The sequence below is a fragment of the Pimephales promelas genome, chromosome 2 (assembly GCF_988280905.1).
Source record: "Pimephales promelas chromosome 2, fPimPro1.hap1.1, whole genome shotgun sequence".
Classification (NCBI taxonomy): Eukaryota; Metazoa; Chordata; class Actinopteri; order Cypriniformes; family Leuciscidae; genus Pimephales; species Pimephales promelas.
Genome location: NC_142770.1, coordinates 44,430,417 through 44,448,601, shown reverse-complemented (window position 1 = coordinate 44,448,601; position 18,185 = coordinate 44,430,417). Strand labels below are relative to the sequence as shown.

The window sequence follows — 18,185 nt, the reverse complement described above, 5'->3', positions numbered from 1 at the left end:
ACATGAACTCGCTCGAGGCCCACAGAGAAGGAAATGCATAGTTCAATAAAGTCTGTTTTTTGCGCACAAAAAGTATTCTCTTGATAAACTTAAGGTTGAGCCACTGTATAGTCACTCCGACTATTTTAACAATGTCTTTAATGACTTTTGGGCCAGCAAATTTCAATTACAATAGAGGAGGAGTGATCCAGCTCTCAGATTTAATCAGAAATATCGTCATTTGTGTTCTGAAGATTGAACTTACGGGGTTGAACAACATTAGAGAGTAATTACTGACAGTTTACATTTTTGGGGTGAACTATCCCTTTAAGGATCCACTTTAAGGAAGTCTTTAATAAAAGCAGAAAGAAGGACTACTGATAGCAACTTCTTTAAAATTAATGTGTTAAAAGAAGCTGGTAAGCAGAGGATTCAAACGTGTGCGCGATAGACGACATTTGATGAAGTGGATCAAAAAAGTTCAAAGTTGTCCTAAGACAAGAACTAGTACGAAGTGTTTCTCTCTACATATGCAAATATTTTACAGCAGCATAAGTTAAATACATGAAACAAATCTTACAGTTGATCAGGGATCCACATTATTTCAATAAGATAATGATAATAATTCATTACATTTATATAGCGCTTTTCTCTGCACTCAAAGCGCTATACTTAGAAGGGGGTTTTTCCACCACGACCAAAGAACAAATTAGATTCTTAGAAATCAGACCGTTTTAAATTAGCAAACCACAAGTGGGTTTTCATGCAATTCAGACACTTATGCCTTACACCTATGCCAACCGCAACAGACGAACAGGAACTCCACGTGTTGCATGTGTTTCTAGCTATGTTGACGCTCTATAGGCGAATCCTTAACCCGCTAGTTAAATCTTAAAAAAGCAACATTAGTATTTCTGGTATTAATTTCAGGACCCCTTGTATTAACTTCCCCTTTAAATACCGTGACACCATGCCCTCTGTATGACACGGCTCGTATTAAGCACTATTTGAACAAATGAATCGATTCAGCATTACGACAACATCCATAAAGATACTTTAAATTCGTCAAATCGGTTTAATAAAGGATGTTGTGAATTAACACATTTTATTATATCATGGCTGTTAAAGTTTTACATGGGACAATTACTAAACACACTGATCCTTTAACATTGGCGCAGAAACACACACGTTTCGGAGCTGCAAGGAAGAGATGAATGCTTTATAGAGTCCAAATATAACTGCACACTTCATTCATTATGAAATGTTATATTTTGCCTCTAAAATACACACTGAGCAATGTTGCAATCAGGTTCAACACAGTTTATATCCAGTCTGTGTCACAGTCGTTGATTTCGGTAGAGACAATGGTTCCGTGTCCCCACCAGATTTCATCATGAGTCATTTAGGACTCGCTGGCTACACGTTTCTCTGTTCATAACACTGCAACAACTGCAATCATTTCGTGATCGTTGTTTAGGAAACCACATAAAGCATTTTCCAATTTAGGACTTATATATAATGAGAACGGTGGGGAGTCGACAGTCGCTCCGCTGCCCCTGAGAATGTGAAGCAGAAACACTTAATGTCCAGAATAAATGGACTTTGTTTTCGATTTTTTGACTGTTTTCAGTGGTTATGAGGAAGAGCAATATGAGAGAGAAATTTAGTAATCATTGTTTACCATTGCTTGGCGTGGCCGCCATGTTTATTGCCTCCTTTACTGCTTTTCGGACTACTGCACACTGTATAGACGTTCTCCCTCTCAGTCGTGTGTCTTAATTTGGCGTTACTATTAGTCTGGGTTTCCCCATACTGCCTTACCGCAGCGCAATTTTATTCACGCTGAAATGTAGTCTGGATACCATGGCCAGATTTTCGCGTCATTTAGGGAACAGGGAGGGAGCAGCAAGACCATGACAACATCTATCCCTCACACCGTAGTTTGTTTATATCTATGGATTCAACATGGCAGCAGACGCGAAGCTACCTTTTGATGCAGCCTTAGATATTTTTTTAAGTAGTTTAGAATGCAAGTTTATTTAGAAAAAAGAGCCGCTTTTGGCGTTAAACTTCGCGAGACCCCAGTCGTTATTGTTGTCTCGCCATTAATCGCCCTAATGGAGGACCGGGTACAGGAGGCGGTCAGCCTTGGAATATCTGCCGCTCAGCTGTGTCCCAAGAAAGAAAACGCGATAAAGAATTGTCGATACCAACTTCTGTTCGGCAGTCCTGAGGCCTGGATGAGTGCAAAGTGGCAAGACATGTTAGCCACGGAGTTGTAGTTATACGGAGTAACGTTATAGTACCAACCTGCTAGGCATTGTCATCGACGAAGTCCATTTAACTTATAAATGGTAAGTGGTATTTATTAATATCATATTGTCATTATGCCTGTAGGCTACCTACTGTGGTTGTCACAGTGCCACTAAATTGTGTTGCTTTTCAATATCAATATACAGCTACCGCTTTAGTAGCATAACTTTCAGGTGTGCACACGTACCTGATTAAAGTTGGTGACACTTTAGTCATTAAATTAAATTTTAATTTTTTTTAAACTTGTGAAGTACAAGCGCTAACAATTTCCAATGCAAATAACAACTTTAACATCTATGTTAAACTGTGCATAATACTTGTGTTTTTCTAATTGAAACGATTGGCTATGAGCTACGCACAGGCGCATTTGATAGACATTCTTAGCACCCAATAAACGGCGCCGGGCATTCGTAAACCACGCCTCAAATACGAGAAAATGAACATGTGGTTCCCAGACCCAAGTCTCAACGAGAATTGGGTCTGGCGTTAGCCAGGCTATGTTACTATTTCAACCATGGCAAACCATTGCTGTATTGACATTGATACGACAGTAAAGTATAACCTTTCAACATTCATCTTTCTGTTGCTATCCCTCTGCTGACAGCAAAAATGACAAAACTGCTGCATTAACTAAGTGAGTTGTGAAGCTAGGTCTAACTTGACTTTGCTTACAGATTGGTGTAAAATCATGCGCTCACAACAACCATGCTGTTCGCTGTTATCTTAAAAAGGCCAACATCACGCTAAGGTTGCCTTCAAGTAAACAAAACCATGCTTTGAAAACATCTGTTTTGCTGGAAGGGCAAGGGGGAAGCAACAGGACAACAGTACAGAGACTGACAGGTCCGATGGAAAGGCTAATTATATAACAGTTTCAGTTTATGTTTTAGTGTTGGTAACATGTCTCACTGTGTACCACACAAACGGAGTAATCATCCAACATTTAGTTTGTTTGATGATGGTCACAGGTCTTCAGCTGCTGATGGATGTCAGTGATGATGATAATGATGATGAAGATGTTCAGGTCTTCACAACCCATTCTTAGGGCTGGGCGATATATCGAACGATATTGAATGCGCATCTAATCAGTAAAGCCGGTTCCTTGATTAGCAGTAAATCACCTTCACCTGCTTTCAGATGGAGCGGCATTCACTACAAAGAGCCGTAGATCACTGACAAGCTGAGCCATATCGCGTTAATATCGAGGACATATCGATATCGATATTTAATGCGATATGGCTCAGCTGGTCAGTGAACTACGGCTCTTCGTCAGGACAAAACCTCCCGTGTTAAACTAACACACCTGGGAGTGTATATGAGTCCACACTCAAGAGTGTTAAAGTTAATGAGATAATTAAGTGATTAAATGAGTGATGATGAGCATTATTGAAGACACCTAAAGCAGAATCACTAGGAAAAAATCTAAAATTTTAAGCCACCGTTATGGAGATGAGTGTTTGCTTTAGTTGGGCTCTTGACCCTTATATTATTAACTATATATTTTAATTTGCTGTTGCATCTGAGTTATATCTATCAGATGAACAAAAATAAACAATAATAAAATGATTTTGGTCATATAATGACATTTATCATTAGAAATTTATGTAATTATATATATATATATATATATATATATATAATTTATAGTAAAGTTTATTTATAAAATTTATAACATATAATTTATTCTGTTGCTTAGTGTATGACTTAGATTCTGAATAAATGTCCAGAATGTTAAATATAATAGACAGTTTTCTCAAAAGTTGCTTAAAAGAAAAAAATCTTTCCTTTAGGCACACACAGACCTCAAGATTCAGTCAATGCTTCTCAACAACGGTGACGAGTAGAATATTCAAGTAGGAAAAGTAAATTACATAGACGATTCAGATCATAATTTATTCAAACCGCAATGCATGATGGGAGCCATTAAAGAGTTGTGATTGGTGGCAACAAGGATTAATTTCGCCACCACAGTTGAGATAGACAGGCTGATTATTGATCTCTGTGTTTCTAAATAAGCATGAAAGTGATTGGATCAGAATAATATTTATTCATTAATTTATGTTAAAAGAAAAATACAGATATGCAGTACAATCACTAAAATCTTGCTAACAAGTTAAGTCAAATCATCTGAAAAGTTTCATTTTACAGATCACAGCATGATTATGTCAAAACATAACCAACACTATAAGATCAAATATGTCTTATTTGACTGCTATTAATCAATAACAGCAGACACACAAAATTAAAAGTGAAAGTATAAGTGTCAAGAGCCCAACTAAAGCAGACACTGATCTCCATAACGGTGGCTTACAATTTGTGATTTTGTCCTTCAGTGATTCTGCTTGTTATCATCAGGCGTCTTCAAAAATGCTCAATCATCACTAAATTAATCACTTAATTATCTCATTAACTTTAACACTCCTATCGTCCATCTAAAAGCAGGTGAAGGTGATTTACTGCTAATCAAGGAACCGGTTTTACTGATTAGATGCGCATTCAATATCGTTCGATATATCGCCCAGCCCTACCCATTCTCATCCCAAAAAGTCATATAACTGACGTTTTGGGACGTCTTTTGACCATACGTCAATATTCGCCTTTTTAGGGTACCCTTAAACGTCGGTAGATGGCGATCCCGGGCCGTCATACAACTGACGCTTTACCTTTAACGTCAGTAAGGTGACGGGTTAGGTTTAGGGTTAGGTTTAGGTCTGGGGTAGAGTTAGGATCCCATAACCTACAGTACATCTACCGACGTTTAAGGGGGCCCTAAAAAGGCGAATATTGACGTATGGTCAAAAGACGTCCCAAAACGTCAGTTATATGACTTTTTGCTGGTCTTCAGCTGCTGATGGATGTCAGTGATGATGATGATGAAGATGTTCAGGTCTTTAGCTGCTGATGGATGTCAGTGATGATGATGATGAAGATGTTCAGGTCTTTAGCTGCTGATGGATGTCAGTGATGATGATGATGATGTCAGTGATGTTGTGTGTTCTTGAGAACATGATGAATGGTTTGATGAGAATCTCTCCTCAGTTTTGACATCAGAATCACATCTCATCTTTACAGGCCCGTCTCGATCACAGGACACTAGAAATCACAAATATATTGAGTTTATTGGATATTGTTCTCCATCACAACAATCACAAGCTTCAATATTCTAGTGCACAAAGATCTACTCACTTAACATTTTGAGTAACCCTATGGGTTGGTGTAGCACTCTCCTAACTGTGGGTTATTTGTAAATCTAACAACAAAACTAAAATTTAAAGATTAAAGTTCAATAATGATCAAACACTCACAGGTTGGCTTTATTCTCTCCATACTCTCACATCTGACAAGTGTCTGTCCTCTTTCCTCTCGTGATTCTCTGGTTTGTGTGTCATTTCTGTCCTCCATGTTTCTCTCAGTCTTCTTGTTTTCTGCTGATTTTCTTTCTCCTCTTCTTTTGAATCTGTTCAGTCACACAGACAGTGTTTCATTAAAGCGATATAACATCATATCGAGACATCAGATCAACTCCTGATCAACATCTGATCAACATCTGCATGAGCTCAGTATTATTACAACATCTCAGATTAACACAGCAATATTCAGAATAATCAATGATTATGATAAATGTCAAATATATTGTCCTGATTGGATACAAAACTGGTTATTAAAATATAAATAGAGAGGCTGAATTGAATCTGAATTGCATTGATACCAATCAATATTTAAATCAAGTCTTAAAATGTTATATTTGTCAGTTATTAAAGCCCATCAAGTACACACTGCAGATAAATTCAGTTTTTAATTCAATTGTTAGTGCTTAATCCTGTTCTGTACTCAGTTCAGTGACAATATTATCTACAAAAACTCCATGCAATATGTGCAAAACAACTCAACAAATTGTTATAACGGACAAGAGACGTTAGAGATGTCAGAAATATACAAATACGTATTTTAAAGTGCATTAGAGATTTGTCTCATTATGTGTGGTTTCAAGTGACACACTCAAAACCTCAGACACAGAGAACGAAACCAGCATCAAGAACCCACAAACACTGGAACAAGACACAGGGTTTAAATACAGAGACATGTGTGATGATTGATCTGTGTATAGTATGTATATATAATGACTGATATCAGTCCATCTGTTTTCACTCTTTCTTGTTGTTTGTAACATTGTAACACAGTTTATTCATCATTTGTCCATATATTCCTTTCATAGTTTAAATTCGATGTAAATCAGGAAGAAATGCAAGAAATAGTGAAAACAATGATAAGTTTATCAGATCTTGATTAACATCAAATTTTAAACTATGAAAGAAATATATGGACAAATGATGAATAAACTGTGTTACAATGTTACACAAACATTCAATAAATTGCAAGTGGCATCAATATATTAAAATATTTCTGATAAAATAGCAAATAATCCATTCATTGATATGAAATAAATCTCCTCATTAAAGATGAGAAATGAATGTGTTTAGAAACATGTTTCTGACCTGTGAGAAGAAGAGATGTAGAATAATCCAGAGTTTATTAAATCCCGTCGTCAGCAGATAATTCATCCGTTCTCAACTCTACACAGCCTCTTATAGACCATTTCACAAGATGTAAACAACACTGGTCCAGAAGCACTTCCTGTTTCAGTTTGTAACTGTTTTCTTTATTTCACATGTAAAGAAAACATCTTAAAGATGTTTGTTTAACTTTTTGATTCAGTTTTAAATGTTCTGTTGGTTGTATTTTATCCCAGCTTTTATGTAGTGTTAAAAAACTGAAACAGGAAGTGCTTCTGGACCAGTGTTGTTTACATCTTGTGAAATGGTCTATACTGAGCAAGAGTGCGAGAAACGAATAGAGGAAGTAAAGTTTAGATGCTGTAAAAGAAGTTCCTCAGACCAGCAGGAGACCGCAAAGAGGAGGATGTTCTCAATGTAATATCACTTCCTAAGTGTAACCCATGTTAAATTTGGTACTAAAAAAATAAATAAATGGATAATATATAATTGCATGTTTTTATAGCTAAACTTTTAATTAAAAAAGTTGACCGAACACGTGATGTATTACACGTACACAAGTTGTGTATGACGTCAGCGCATGACACGGAAGTGTGCGAGACGCGCTGAACGCGAGACGAGAGATGCGCTGAACACGAGATGAGTGATGCAGAAATGGATTAATAAGGTTTATATTGTTAAAATTCATTTAATAAGGTTATAAGCAACTTTATAATACTTTGTGGTTGACGATGATGAATCATTTTAGAATGGTGATTGCTGATTTGAGTGCAGATGCTAGCCGATTGTGAAGCTTCTTTGAATCTGAAACGGGTGTTTAAAAAAAACCTGTGAAACTCTGGATTTTACGGAGCCCCTCTAGTCCCACTTTGGTAAAAAAAATTAATTATAACTATCTTGTGGCCTCAAGATAGTAACTCGTGGCCACAAGATAGTAACTCGTGGCCTCAAGATAGTAACTCGTGGCCTCAAGATACTATCTCGTGGCCTCAAGATACTAACTCTATCTTGAGGCCACGAGTTAGTATCTTGAGGCCACGAGTTAGTAACTTGAGGCCACGAGATAGTATCTTGAGGCCACGAGTTACTATCTTGAGGCCACAAGTTACTATCTTGAGGCCACGAGTTAGTATCTTGAGGCCACGAGTTAGTAACTTGAGGCCACGAGATAGTATCTTGAGGCCACGAGTTACTATCTTGAGGCCACAAGTTACTATCTTGAGGCCACGAGTTACTATCTCGTGGCCACGAGTTACTATCTTGAGGCCACGAGTTACTATCTTGAGGCCACGAGTTACTATCTTGAGGCCACGAGTTACTATCTCGTGGCCACAAGTTACTATCTTGTGGCCACGAGTTACTATCTTGTGGCCACGAGTTAGTATCTTGTGGCCACGAGTTACTATCTTGAGGCCACGAGTTACTATCTTGAGGCCACGAGTTACTATCTTGAGGCCACGAGTTACTATCTTGTGGCCACGAGTTAGTATCTCGTGGCCACGAGTTAGTATCTTGAGGCCACGAGTTACTATCTCGTGGCCACGAGTTACTATCTTGAGGCCACGAGTTACTATCTTGTGGCCACGAGTTAGTATCTTGAGGCCACTAGATAGTATCTTGAGGCCACGAGTTACTATCTTGAGGCCACGAGTTACTATCTCGTGGCCACAAGTTACTATCTTGTGGCCACGAGTTACTATCTTGTGGCCACGAGTTAGTATCTTGAGGCCACTAGATAGTATCTTGAGGCCACGAGTTACTATCTTGAGGCCACGAGTTACTATCTTGAGGCCACGAGTTACTATCTTGTGGCCACGAGTTAGTATCTCGTGGCCACGAGTTAGTATCTTGAGGCCACGAGTTACTATCTCGTGGCCATGAGTTACTATCTTGAGGCCACGAGTTACTATCTTGAGGCCACGAGTTACTATCTCGTGGCCATGAGTTACTATCTTGAGGCCACGAGTTACTATCTTGAGGCCACGAGTTAGTATCTTGTGGCCACGAGTTAGTATCTTGTGGCCACGAGTTACTATCTTGAGGCCACGAGTTACTATCTTGAGGCCACAAGATAGTTATAATTAATTTTTTTTACCAAAGTGGGACTAGAGGGGCTCCGTAAAGGTTTGATAAAAGACAATATTCTTTATTGGAATGCTTACCCAGTTAGTCACTTTTTTGCCATTGTTTTTGTCCCCACAGATGGCACAGGTCCTTCAGGTTATCTAGTTGAGGCAGAATAAACAATGTTATCATAAAACAAGTTCTTAAAACATCACAAGTTTTTACACGCTAATAAATAATCACATTTTACCAACACTGTTTAATGGTTAAGGAACAAAAGAATTAATGAAAATTGGACCTTTGAAACTTACCAGTGTGCTGCAAGACACAAGCAGCAATTTTACTTCTGTTAGAAAGGCCGAGTCATGTGCGCATGCGCAACTTACTTTCAGTCATCATCAGTTCAGAGCGGGACTGTACGAGCGGGACTGTACAAGCAAGACTGTGTGTGCAAAGTGCGTCAATGAATAAATACCACACACGTACACACACGTACGCACAAATACCAGTGATAAGTAAAGCCTGTGTATTGCTGTGTTGTGTACAGCCCAAAGACTGTTAACAAATAAACCTCATTTGCATGGAACTGATCTGATTCCAGTGTGTTCTGACCGACACCCCATTGAGGAAAGTTAGATCTGAACTATCACCTTATACAGTCCACTTTTTCCAATCCTCCTATCGAACAAATGGTCCTTCGAGCCGGATCTGGCATTTCTCATGGACAAAGAATCAGTATCAGTATCAATTGATCAGTCAATATGCATCCTGAAGAAGCACATGCACAGATTGTAAGACCAAAACGTCTAGTTCATCCTCCTGCTTACCTCAAAGATTATGATCTTACAACTGTACATCGTAGAGCAGGCAGTCAGCTGGTATCGCCTCACACAACACAGCATACACAGTGGCTTGGAGATGCAGCAGTGAACATCTCTTCACCTTCTACCAGAGGAACGAGTCCCATAAGTCAAGATCCATGGGACACAGTCGATGAATGGTCGCCTATAGCTGAGGAAAGGGATCCTTTTATCCAAAGAATGGATAACATAGGGCTGCAACAGCCTAGCGCCACCTACGCTCCAGTGCAGTCAATTAATAGTCCTCAGACTTCTCCATATCATCGGCCATGGGAAGAACATCAGTCCACGCCGTTACCAAGTACATCTTTCCCTGCACAGGATAGACTCCTCCCACATCCTGGAACGGCATCCTACCATCCACACTCCATGGTGACTACATCTTTGCTCCCACCTACCTATGGTAAGCGTTGCCAGACGGCCTACACCACAGCAACATCTCAGGGGTTACAACACCCATGTCCTGCTACAAAAGGTGGCCCTCTACTCAGTTTGAACCAGAAGACTAGTTATCACAGCCTGCCCAAACCAGGAAAGAACAGGGCTGTAGAGCCTCAAAGTGAACCTAGCATGCTAAACCTTCTGGGAACAATGATGGGTGAACTTCAGATTATGAAAGATCAGATCCTGGCTGCCGCACCCACTAGACCACAGATTGATTCAGTCCTGTGTGGTGAACGTGCTAACCATAATTCCTCTCCCTGGCAGCATTCACATAGATCCAATTATTCTCATTATCAGAGAATGGCTCAGTCAATGCCTGGTCTTTATGAGGATACTCCTGTCCCTCACTGGCATTCAAGAACATTATACGAACCCCCTAGAGAGACCTTGGATTATCCCAAACCACAGGTGCATTATCAGTTCCCACAAGCCTCTGGGCCAGAGTCAGCACATAGAGCTCCTTATTCCTCTAATGTGAATCCTGCAAGGCAAGAAACCACATATCGAGGTCCAGTGCCAACCATACCTAACTTCTACAATAAAGACCCCAGCGAGTTTAATCGGTTAAAGATAGCCCTTGAGAACCTTCTACCACCGGATGCCACAGAACTGTTCCGGTACCAAATCCTGTTGGACCATCTGAAGCTAGAGGAAGCTCGTTTGGTGGCAGATTCCTACCTCAATTCACCATTTCCCTACTCAGACACCATGGCTGCTCTGAATGAAAGGTTTGGTCAGCCACATAAGTTGGCACTCAAGAAGATCGCCAAAGTGATGGATTCACCAGATATCCGACGAGGAGATAATGAGGCCTTCGATAATTTTGCTCTGCACATTAGGGCTCTTGTTGGTATGTTGGAGACTCTTGGAGATGAAGGTGAAGCTGAACTTCGATGCGGGTCGCATGTAGAGAGACTGTTGAGTAAGTTACCGGCTGAAATGAGATCAGGATTCCGAAGACAGATGTACCATCGTCCTGGCTCTGTGTATAACCTTCGTGAATTTTCTGAGTGGCTTCAGTATGAGGCCTGGTGCCAAAGCAGTGAAACACAGATCAGTTACAAGAGCCAGAGACCAGAACGCCGGCGAGAAACCAAACCCACTGTACGTTCAGCCACCATTCTTCATGGAGCAGATGATACTGCCACAAAGGTCCTCTCAGCACCAGTCCAGGTTAAGCCAGTAAAAGTGGAGAAACCTAAAGTTCCACCGAGAGCCTTTTGTCCATACTGCGATAACGAGGATCATTATCTCAGTCAATGTCCCACCTTTAAGTCCTTCGATAAGCAGAGAATGATTGAATGGATCCAGACCAATCATCGTTGTTGGCGCTGTGGTCGTGCACACCAAGCAGCCCAGTGCACACTCAAGAAGCCTTGTAGCATCTGCAAAGGGAAGCACCTACAAATCTTGCATGAGGTCAACACAAAGAGTCCCAGAGAAGGTTCCTGCCTTGTTAGTTCAACCACTGAGACACTGTACTTGGACAGACCCACTGACTGTAGGCGTGTTCTCCTAAAGGTCATCAGGGTCTTGCTGCGCTATGGAGACAAGACACTCGACACCTATGCTGTCATGGATGACGGGTCCGAGCGCACTATTCTTCTTCCTGATGCCGCCCATGAGCTCGGTATACAAGGTCAAGCCGAAAACATAGCCTTGCGGACCATCCGCCAAGATGTGCAGACCATCAGTGGTACCACGGTTACCTTCCACATATCTCCTGCCACTCAACCACAGAAGATCTTTAAGATCAATGCAGCATTCACTGCGAAACGTCTTGGTCTGGCCGATTACTCTTATCCTGTCAGTTTGTTGGAGAAGTACAAGCATCTTAAAGGTCTCCCCCTGCAAGCCTTTGAAAGAGTGAGTCCTTTACTTCTCATCGGAGCCGATAACACCCACCTGATCACACCGATTGCACCTGTCCGAATTGGTCCACCTGGTGGTCCGGCTGCTATAAAGACAAGGCTAGGATGGACACTGCAGGGACCAGCCAAGATCTTGGAGACCAAATTGCAGCCACAGCAATGCCTTTTCCTGTCTCTCACCCCTGCGGAACTAGAACTCAAAAGAGATGTTGAAAGGCTATGGCAACTTGACGTTTTGCCTTTTCGCTGTGAGAAGCAGGTGACAAGGTCTAGGGAGGATCAGCAGGCCATTGACCTCTTGGAGACTAAAACAAGTCGCGTGGAGGTGAATGGAATCTTACGTTACGCAACACCCCTGTTGCGCAGAAAGGATTCACCCTCATTTTGTGCTCCTAAGGAGGCTGTGCTCCCAAGTCTCCGGAGTCTGGAACGACGACTCACCCAAAATCCAGAGAAAGCAGCCGTGTACAATGCTGAGATTGAGAAACTAGAACTGAATGGCGCAGTGACCAAACTCTCAGCTGGTACAAGTACTATGGCGGAGGAGACATGGTATATCCCGCATCACTTAGTCAGTCACAACAGCAAGGACCGCATTGTGTTTAATTGCTCATACCAATATAAGGGACTGAACCTTAATGATTCCTTGATGCCTGGTCCAACTTTGAGCCCTTCTCTGCTAGGTGTTCTTCTTCGCTTCAGGGAGCATTGTGTGGCTATCAGCGGGGATATTCGTGGAATGTTCCACCAAGTTCTACTCCTACCTGAGGACAAGCCCCTTCTGCGCTTTCTCTGGCGGGGCATGAGACGAGATGATCCCCCTGACATCTATGAATGGCAGGTGCTGCCGTTCGGAACCACGTGCAGTCCCTGCTGTGCATCCTTCGCCCTCCAAAGACATGTCTCATCGCACAGCACAGCGGATGAAGATGTGAGACATTCCGTGGAACGCTGTTTTTATGTGGATAACTGTCTGCAGAGCTTCCCATCGGCTCAAGAGGCACGGCAGTTACTAGACAAGCTTCGTAAGCTGCTAGCGTCCGGAGGGTTTGATATCCGTCAATGGGCCAGCAACGTACAAGAAGTCGTCAGTCACTTGCCACAAGAGGCCAGATCTCCTAAGTTAGAGCTGTGGCTATCACACAATAAAGAAGACCCACGTGAATCCACTTTGGGACTGAATTGGCACTGCGAGTCGGACCACCTAGGATTCAAACATAGACCCGTTACTTACAGTTCTCTGACGATGCGGAACATATATCGTGTGTTAGCAAGCCAGTATGACCCCCTTGGTGTCATTCTTCCTTTCACCACGCGAGCCAAGGTGATTGTTCAACAGCTCTGGATCAAGAACAGGAGCTGGGATGATCCACAACTTCCTGATGATCTTCAGCAGGCATGGAAGGTGTGGGAAGCTGAGCTTCAGTACTTACCTCTTGTAGCACTCCCTAGGTGCTACATTCCATGCAGTATGGACAACTCAGAGGTCACTCGGGAAATCCATATCTTCACAGATGCTTCTGAGAAGGCCTATGGGGCTGTTGCTTACCTTCGTTCAGAAGATCCTTGTGGGAGGATACACCTTTCCTTCCTCCTAGCCCGATCACGTGTTGCCCCACGTAAGCAGTGCTCAATTCCTAGACTGGAGCTGTGTGCTGCTCTAATAGGAGCGCAGTTGGCCAAGCTGGCTGAAAATGAGCTCACCTTGAAGATCCAGAAGGTCACTTTCTGGACAGATTCAACAACTGTCCTCCACTGGTTGCATTCCGAATCCTGCCGTTTCAAGGTGTTTGTGGGCACTAGGGTGGCAGAGATTCAAGAATTGACAGACCTTAAAGCATGGCATTACGTTGACTCTGCCAGGAACCCTGCGGATGATCTTACCCGTGGTAAGAGCCTAAAGGACCTTGCTGAACCCAATCGGTGGACCCAAGGACCAAAATTCCTCCTCCAACAGCAGAGTACTTGGCCAACACCACCAGATATGCACAGCCTTTTGCTTGATGACACTACGGAATTAAAGCGAAGTGCCTTCTGTGGCGTGATCAACTCAGCACCACAGACAGCAGATGGTAGCAAGTTTAGTAGCTGGAAAGACTTGGTCGAAGCTGTAGCACAGGAGTTGCATAGGGCGGCAGGAAAGAGTGGCTCCCCTTCAGCTAGCGATTATCAAAAGGCAGAACTGACTGCGCTGAGACAGGTCCAAATGGACAATTTTGCTGAAGACTACCAGCTGTTGAAGAGCGGGAAACCTGTTCATTCTAGCAGCCGTCTACTTTGTCTATCCCCAGAGTACGACGAAACCAATGATCTGATACGAGTTGGAGGACGACTACGACGGGTGGAAGGACTAGACCCAAACACAGTACACCCTATAGTATTGGATCCCAGTCACCCTAACACTCAGTTATTCATAAAGGATTATGATGCTCGCCTTTGCCATCCTGGGCCAGAACGAGTGTTTGCAGAGCTTCGACGAAAGGTGTGGATACTGAAAGGGCGAGAGGCAGTGAGAAAGCACCAGCGAACATGTCTCGAATGCTGCAAATGGAGGTCGAAGCCAGCCTCGCAGAAAATGGTTGATCTCCCTCCACCACGACTTCGGTTGTTCAAGCCTGCTTTTCATTCAACAGGAATCGACTGCTTTGGGCCTCTTCTGGTCAAAATAGGTCGTCGGACGGAGAAGCGGTGGGGACTTTTATTTAAGTGCTTGACCACCCGGGCAGTGCACCTTGAGGTACTGACATCTATAGATAGTGATGCCTTTCTCATGGCTCTACGTCGGTTTATAGGTCGCCGTGGGAAACCTGCAGAGCTATATTCAGACCAAGGCACCAACTTTCGAGGCGGTGAGAGAGAACTTAAAGAAGCCTTCAGTCAGCTCAGTGGTGATCTACAGCAGCAGCTAGCGAAGCAACAAATCAGCTTTCATTTCAATCCTCCAGCTGCCCCACACTTTGGAGGGGTGTGGGAACGCGAGATTCGTTCCGTAAAGGCCGCACTTTACACTACCATGGGCTCAGAATCAGTAACTGAAGAAGTGCTTCGAACTGTCCTCATAGAGATTGAGGCCATCCTCAACTCGAAACCTCTTGGTTACGTTTCAGCGGACATTGCTGATGCAGATCCGATCACCCCAAATTGCTTTCTGATGGGGCGGCCAGATGGGTCCCTACCCCAAGTCATCTATCCAGTGTCTGAGCTCCTAGGAAGACGGAGATGGAGGCATTCACAAGTATTGTCTGACAGATTCTGGACGGCCTTCATAAAGCATTACTTACCTGACATGCAGGCCAGAGGAAAGTGGCAGAATCCATCAGTAAACATCAAACCAGGGACAGTCGTCATGCTTGTTGACCCTCAGTTACCCCGTTCATTCTGGCAGATTGGAAGAGTATCTAATGTCTTTCCTGGGGTTGATAGTCGAGTTCGAACGGTCGAGGTGCAGATTAAGGACAAAGTCTACACAAGACCCATCTCTCGACTGATTGTTCTTCCAGAGATCCGAGATGAAGGGGATGAAAACCACACTAGTGACTAACGGTAATCCATATAGTGTTGGCCTTTTAATGGAGCAAATTTGTAACCAAATTTGGGGGCGGCTGTGTTAGAAAGGCCGAGTCATGTGCGCATGCGCAACTTACTTTCAGTCATCATCAGTTCAGAGCGGGACTGTACGAGCGGGACTGTACAAGCAAGACTGTGTGTGCAAAGTGCGTCAATGAATAAATACCACACACGTACACACACGTACGCACAAATACCAGTGATAAGTAAAGCCTGTGTATTGCTGTGTTGTGTACAGCCCAAAGACTGTTAACAAATAAACCTCATTTGCATGGAACTGATCTGATTCCAGTGTGTTCTGACCGACACCCCATTGAGGAAAGTTAGATCTGAACTATCACCTTATACAGTCCACTTTTTCCAATCCTCCTATCGAACAACTTCTTAGGGCAGCCACACTTTCCTCAGATGTGGAAAAGTGAAGCGACTCATTATTTAAGACACATTCTGCAAACTAAAAAAAGAAAAGTGATTATTAACAATGATATGTAATGTATTTTATTTTTTTTCTATATTTAAGGCTGCAAGACTGACCTTCTGTCCTAAAATATAAGTGAGGGATTTCCAAAGAATGATGTCAATACTAGAATGATAACTAAAATTTACAACCTTAACTTCTATTTTCAACAGTAACACTCTTCCTAATATATCCTTGTCTTGTATTTCAATGGAAGTCACCATTAATTTCAATATTTATCATTTGATATCCATTTACCATCCAGAATAACCATCTACATTGTATTTACCTCTGGTGGTACACTAAGGAAAGAAAGTCATATATGGCATAATGATCCATTTAACTTACCTTCAAGACAAAAGGTCCACAAGAACTGCCATCCTGTTGGCATGAATGTGGCAGTGTCTCACACACCCATTTGGGCACGTTGTAGCCCTTGTGTATCATAAAGGACCTGTAATATTTATGATTATGGGGTAAAAAGGTAATTATGATTATGGGGTAAAAATAGGTACATTGAGAACGTGATAATAAATCTCTTGAATTTGGAATTTATTAAATTAAATAGAATATCAAGAAACACCTTTAGAATTTCAGAAGATCTTGTTTTAAATGTTGATTTACCTTGTCACATTCTGGCACCTTTGGACTTTAGATGTGGTCTCTCCTAGAGGATCAAAGAACAGAGCCCTCTTCTCTTGTGGAATCATAATCTTAATAATAAAGATATTGCAAATGATTACAACAAAACTTTAAACTCTAAAAAAAATTGCACCCAACCACTTAAAAGATAATTAAGGCTGCTTTTAAAACATATAAACAGTACCGTCAGTCTGTGTGTCCAGTGCTGATTTTCGTTAATGATCCCAATGATGTACCTAAATTGTTTTGGATCCATCTGAAGTTTCAGTTAAAATAAAATCAACATTTAATGCACACATATTTTGAGGTGTAGTGAGCAACAAACAAAAAAGCATCCCATGACCCAAGTTTGATTGCTGTTAAAAGAAATTACACTTTCTCCAATGTGTCATGGCCCAGCCAGACACCCAAGAAAACATTGCCAAACCAACTATTTAGAAACAGAAATTAATATATAAGTAATATTGAAATAATAATAATTAATTAATATATTAATCAGAAATAAGTTTTTGGCCCTATAAGTAAACAACTAATATTCTACCATCCATCAAAGAAATTAGATTTCTATTCTCTCTACTTTACTTTAAATCATACTGACCTTTAGCATTTTACTATATTTTAATAGTGTTGTTAGTTTTCTTGTATATATTTTTTAAATCAATTAGATTTTGTTACAACTGTGTCTTCCTTGTGTTGACAATACAGTAAGAGGCTCTACAAATTGGATCATTTATATTGTCTAGGCAACTCCATGACTGGTGCCCCAAGGTAAAAGCAGGGACATATTACTTGACCCACACACAGACACACACACACAAGAGTATGTGTCAGTTGTATTGTCAGTTGTATGATATAATACACAACTGATGAGTGAGTGAAGATCAGTTACATGTTAATCACATTTACTGTATATTGCAGTGTTCAATAAATTGTGTACTAACCTTGACCTTTGGTTTTTTGTGCTTCCAGATGTCACTCATTTCATATGAATCAATGCACACAGCCTTGTTTGTTGAATGCTTGTTGTATTTCTTGACTAAAATGTGCATATAAGCATTCATGACCTGAATGAAGGAAGGCATATTAGATTCCCATAAGAAAAAATATTTACAGAGTTCATCCGTTTAATAATGTCTAATGTTTACTTTAGATGGACAATTTCATTTTGAACTTTGGAGTTTTTCTTTGGACATTTGGACATTATTTTTTAAAACTAATGAAATGTTGAAACAGTTTGAAATGAAGTGGCTTCATTCACAAGCTGTTGGATTTCACTAACACACTTATGTGATGTGTTCTTAAGGTATACAAATCTGTACACTGAGGAAACCAATAAGAAAACCCAAACCTTTTCAGAAAATAAAAAATGTATTTACTTATTTAGCCAACATAACATGTTGGACAAACACATTATTAAAAAAAAACAAAAAAAAACAACAACAATAAAATAATTTTAAAAAAACAATAAAAAAAC

At 41.2% G+C, this 18,185-nt stretch overlaps 1 protein-coding gene across 3 annotated transcripts; it reads right to left on the bottom strand.

Moving 5' to 3' along the window:
* Positions 1–3,969: 3,969 nt before the first annotated feature.
* Positions 3,970–17,119, bottom strand: LOC148997587 (uncharacterized). 3 transcript variants are annotated; one of them, XM_089119040.1, is made up of 7 exons: positions 16,896–17,119; positions 16,694–16,782; positions 16,418–16,523; positions 15,954–16,066; positions 8,969–9,031; positions 5,598–5,749; positions 3,970–5,385 (listed from the first exon to the last, which is right to left on the bottom strand). In XM_089119040.1, exons 1-5 carry the CDS (start codon positions 16,965–16,967, stop codon positions 9,028–9,030), a joined length of 384 nt encoding a protein of 127 aa, XP_088975166.1. In that variant the 5' UTR covers positions 16,968–17,119; the 3' UTR covers positions 3,970–5,385; positions 5,598–5,749; positions 8,969–9,027. The 3 variants fall into 3 exon arrangements, 1 of the variants encoding a protein (XP_088975166.1); XR_016146356.1 differs by lacking the exon at positions 15,954–16,066 and having other exon boundaries at positions 3,971–5,385; positions 16,896–17,117; XR_016146355.1 differs by lacking the exons at positions 8,969–9,031; positions 15,954–16,066; positions 16,418–16,523; positions 16,694–16,782; positions 16,896–17,119 and adding an exon at positions 6,789–7,114 and having other exon boundaries at positions 3,975–5,385.
* Positions 17,120–18,185: the final 1,066 nt, after the last annotated feature.

Bases quoted from the DNA above. Each gene is read 5' to 3' on its own strand.
- LOC148997587 (XM_089119040.1), bottom strand. From the start codon at position 16,967: ATGGATCCAAAACAATTTAGGTACATCATTGGGATCATTAACGAAAAT. The intron at 16,783-16,895 runs GTACTGTTTATA...TTTATTATTAAG, and splicing joins ACTGGACACACAGACTGACG to ATTATGATTCCACAAGAGAA. The intron at 16,524-16,693 runs GTAAATCAACAT...TAAATATTACAG, and splicing joins AGGTGCCAGAATGTGACAAG to GTCCTTTATGATACACAAGG.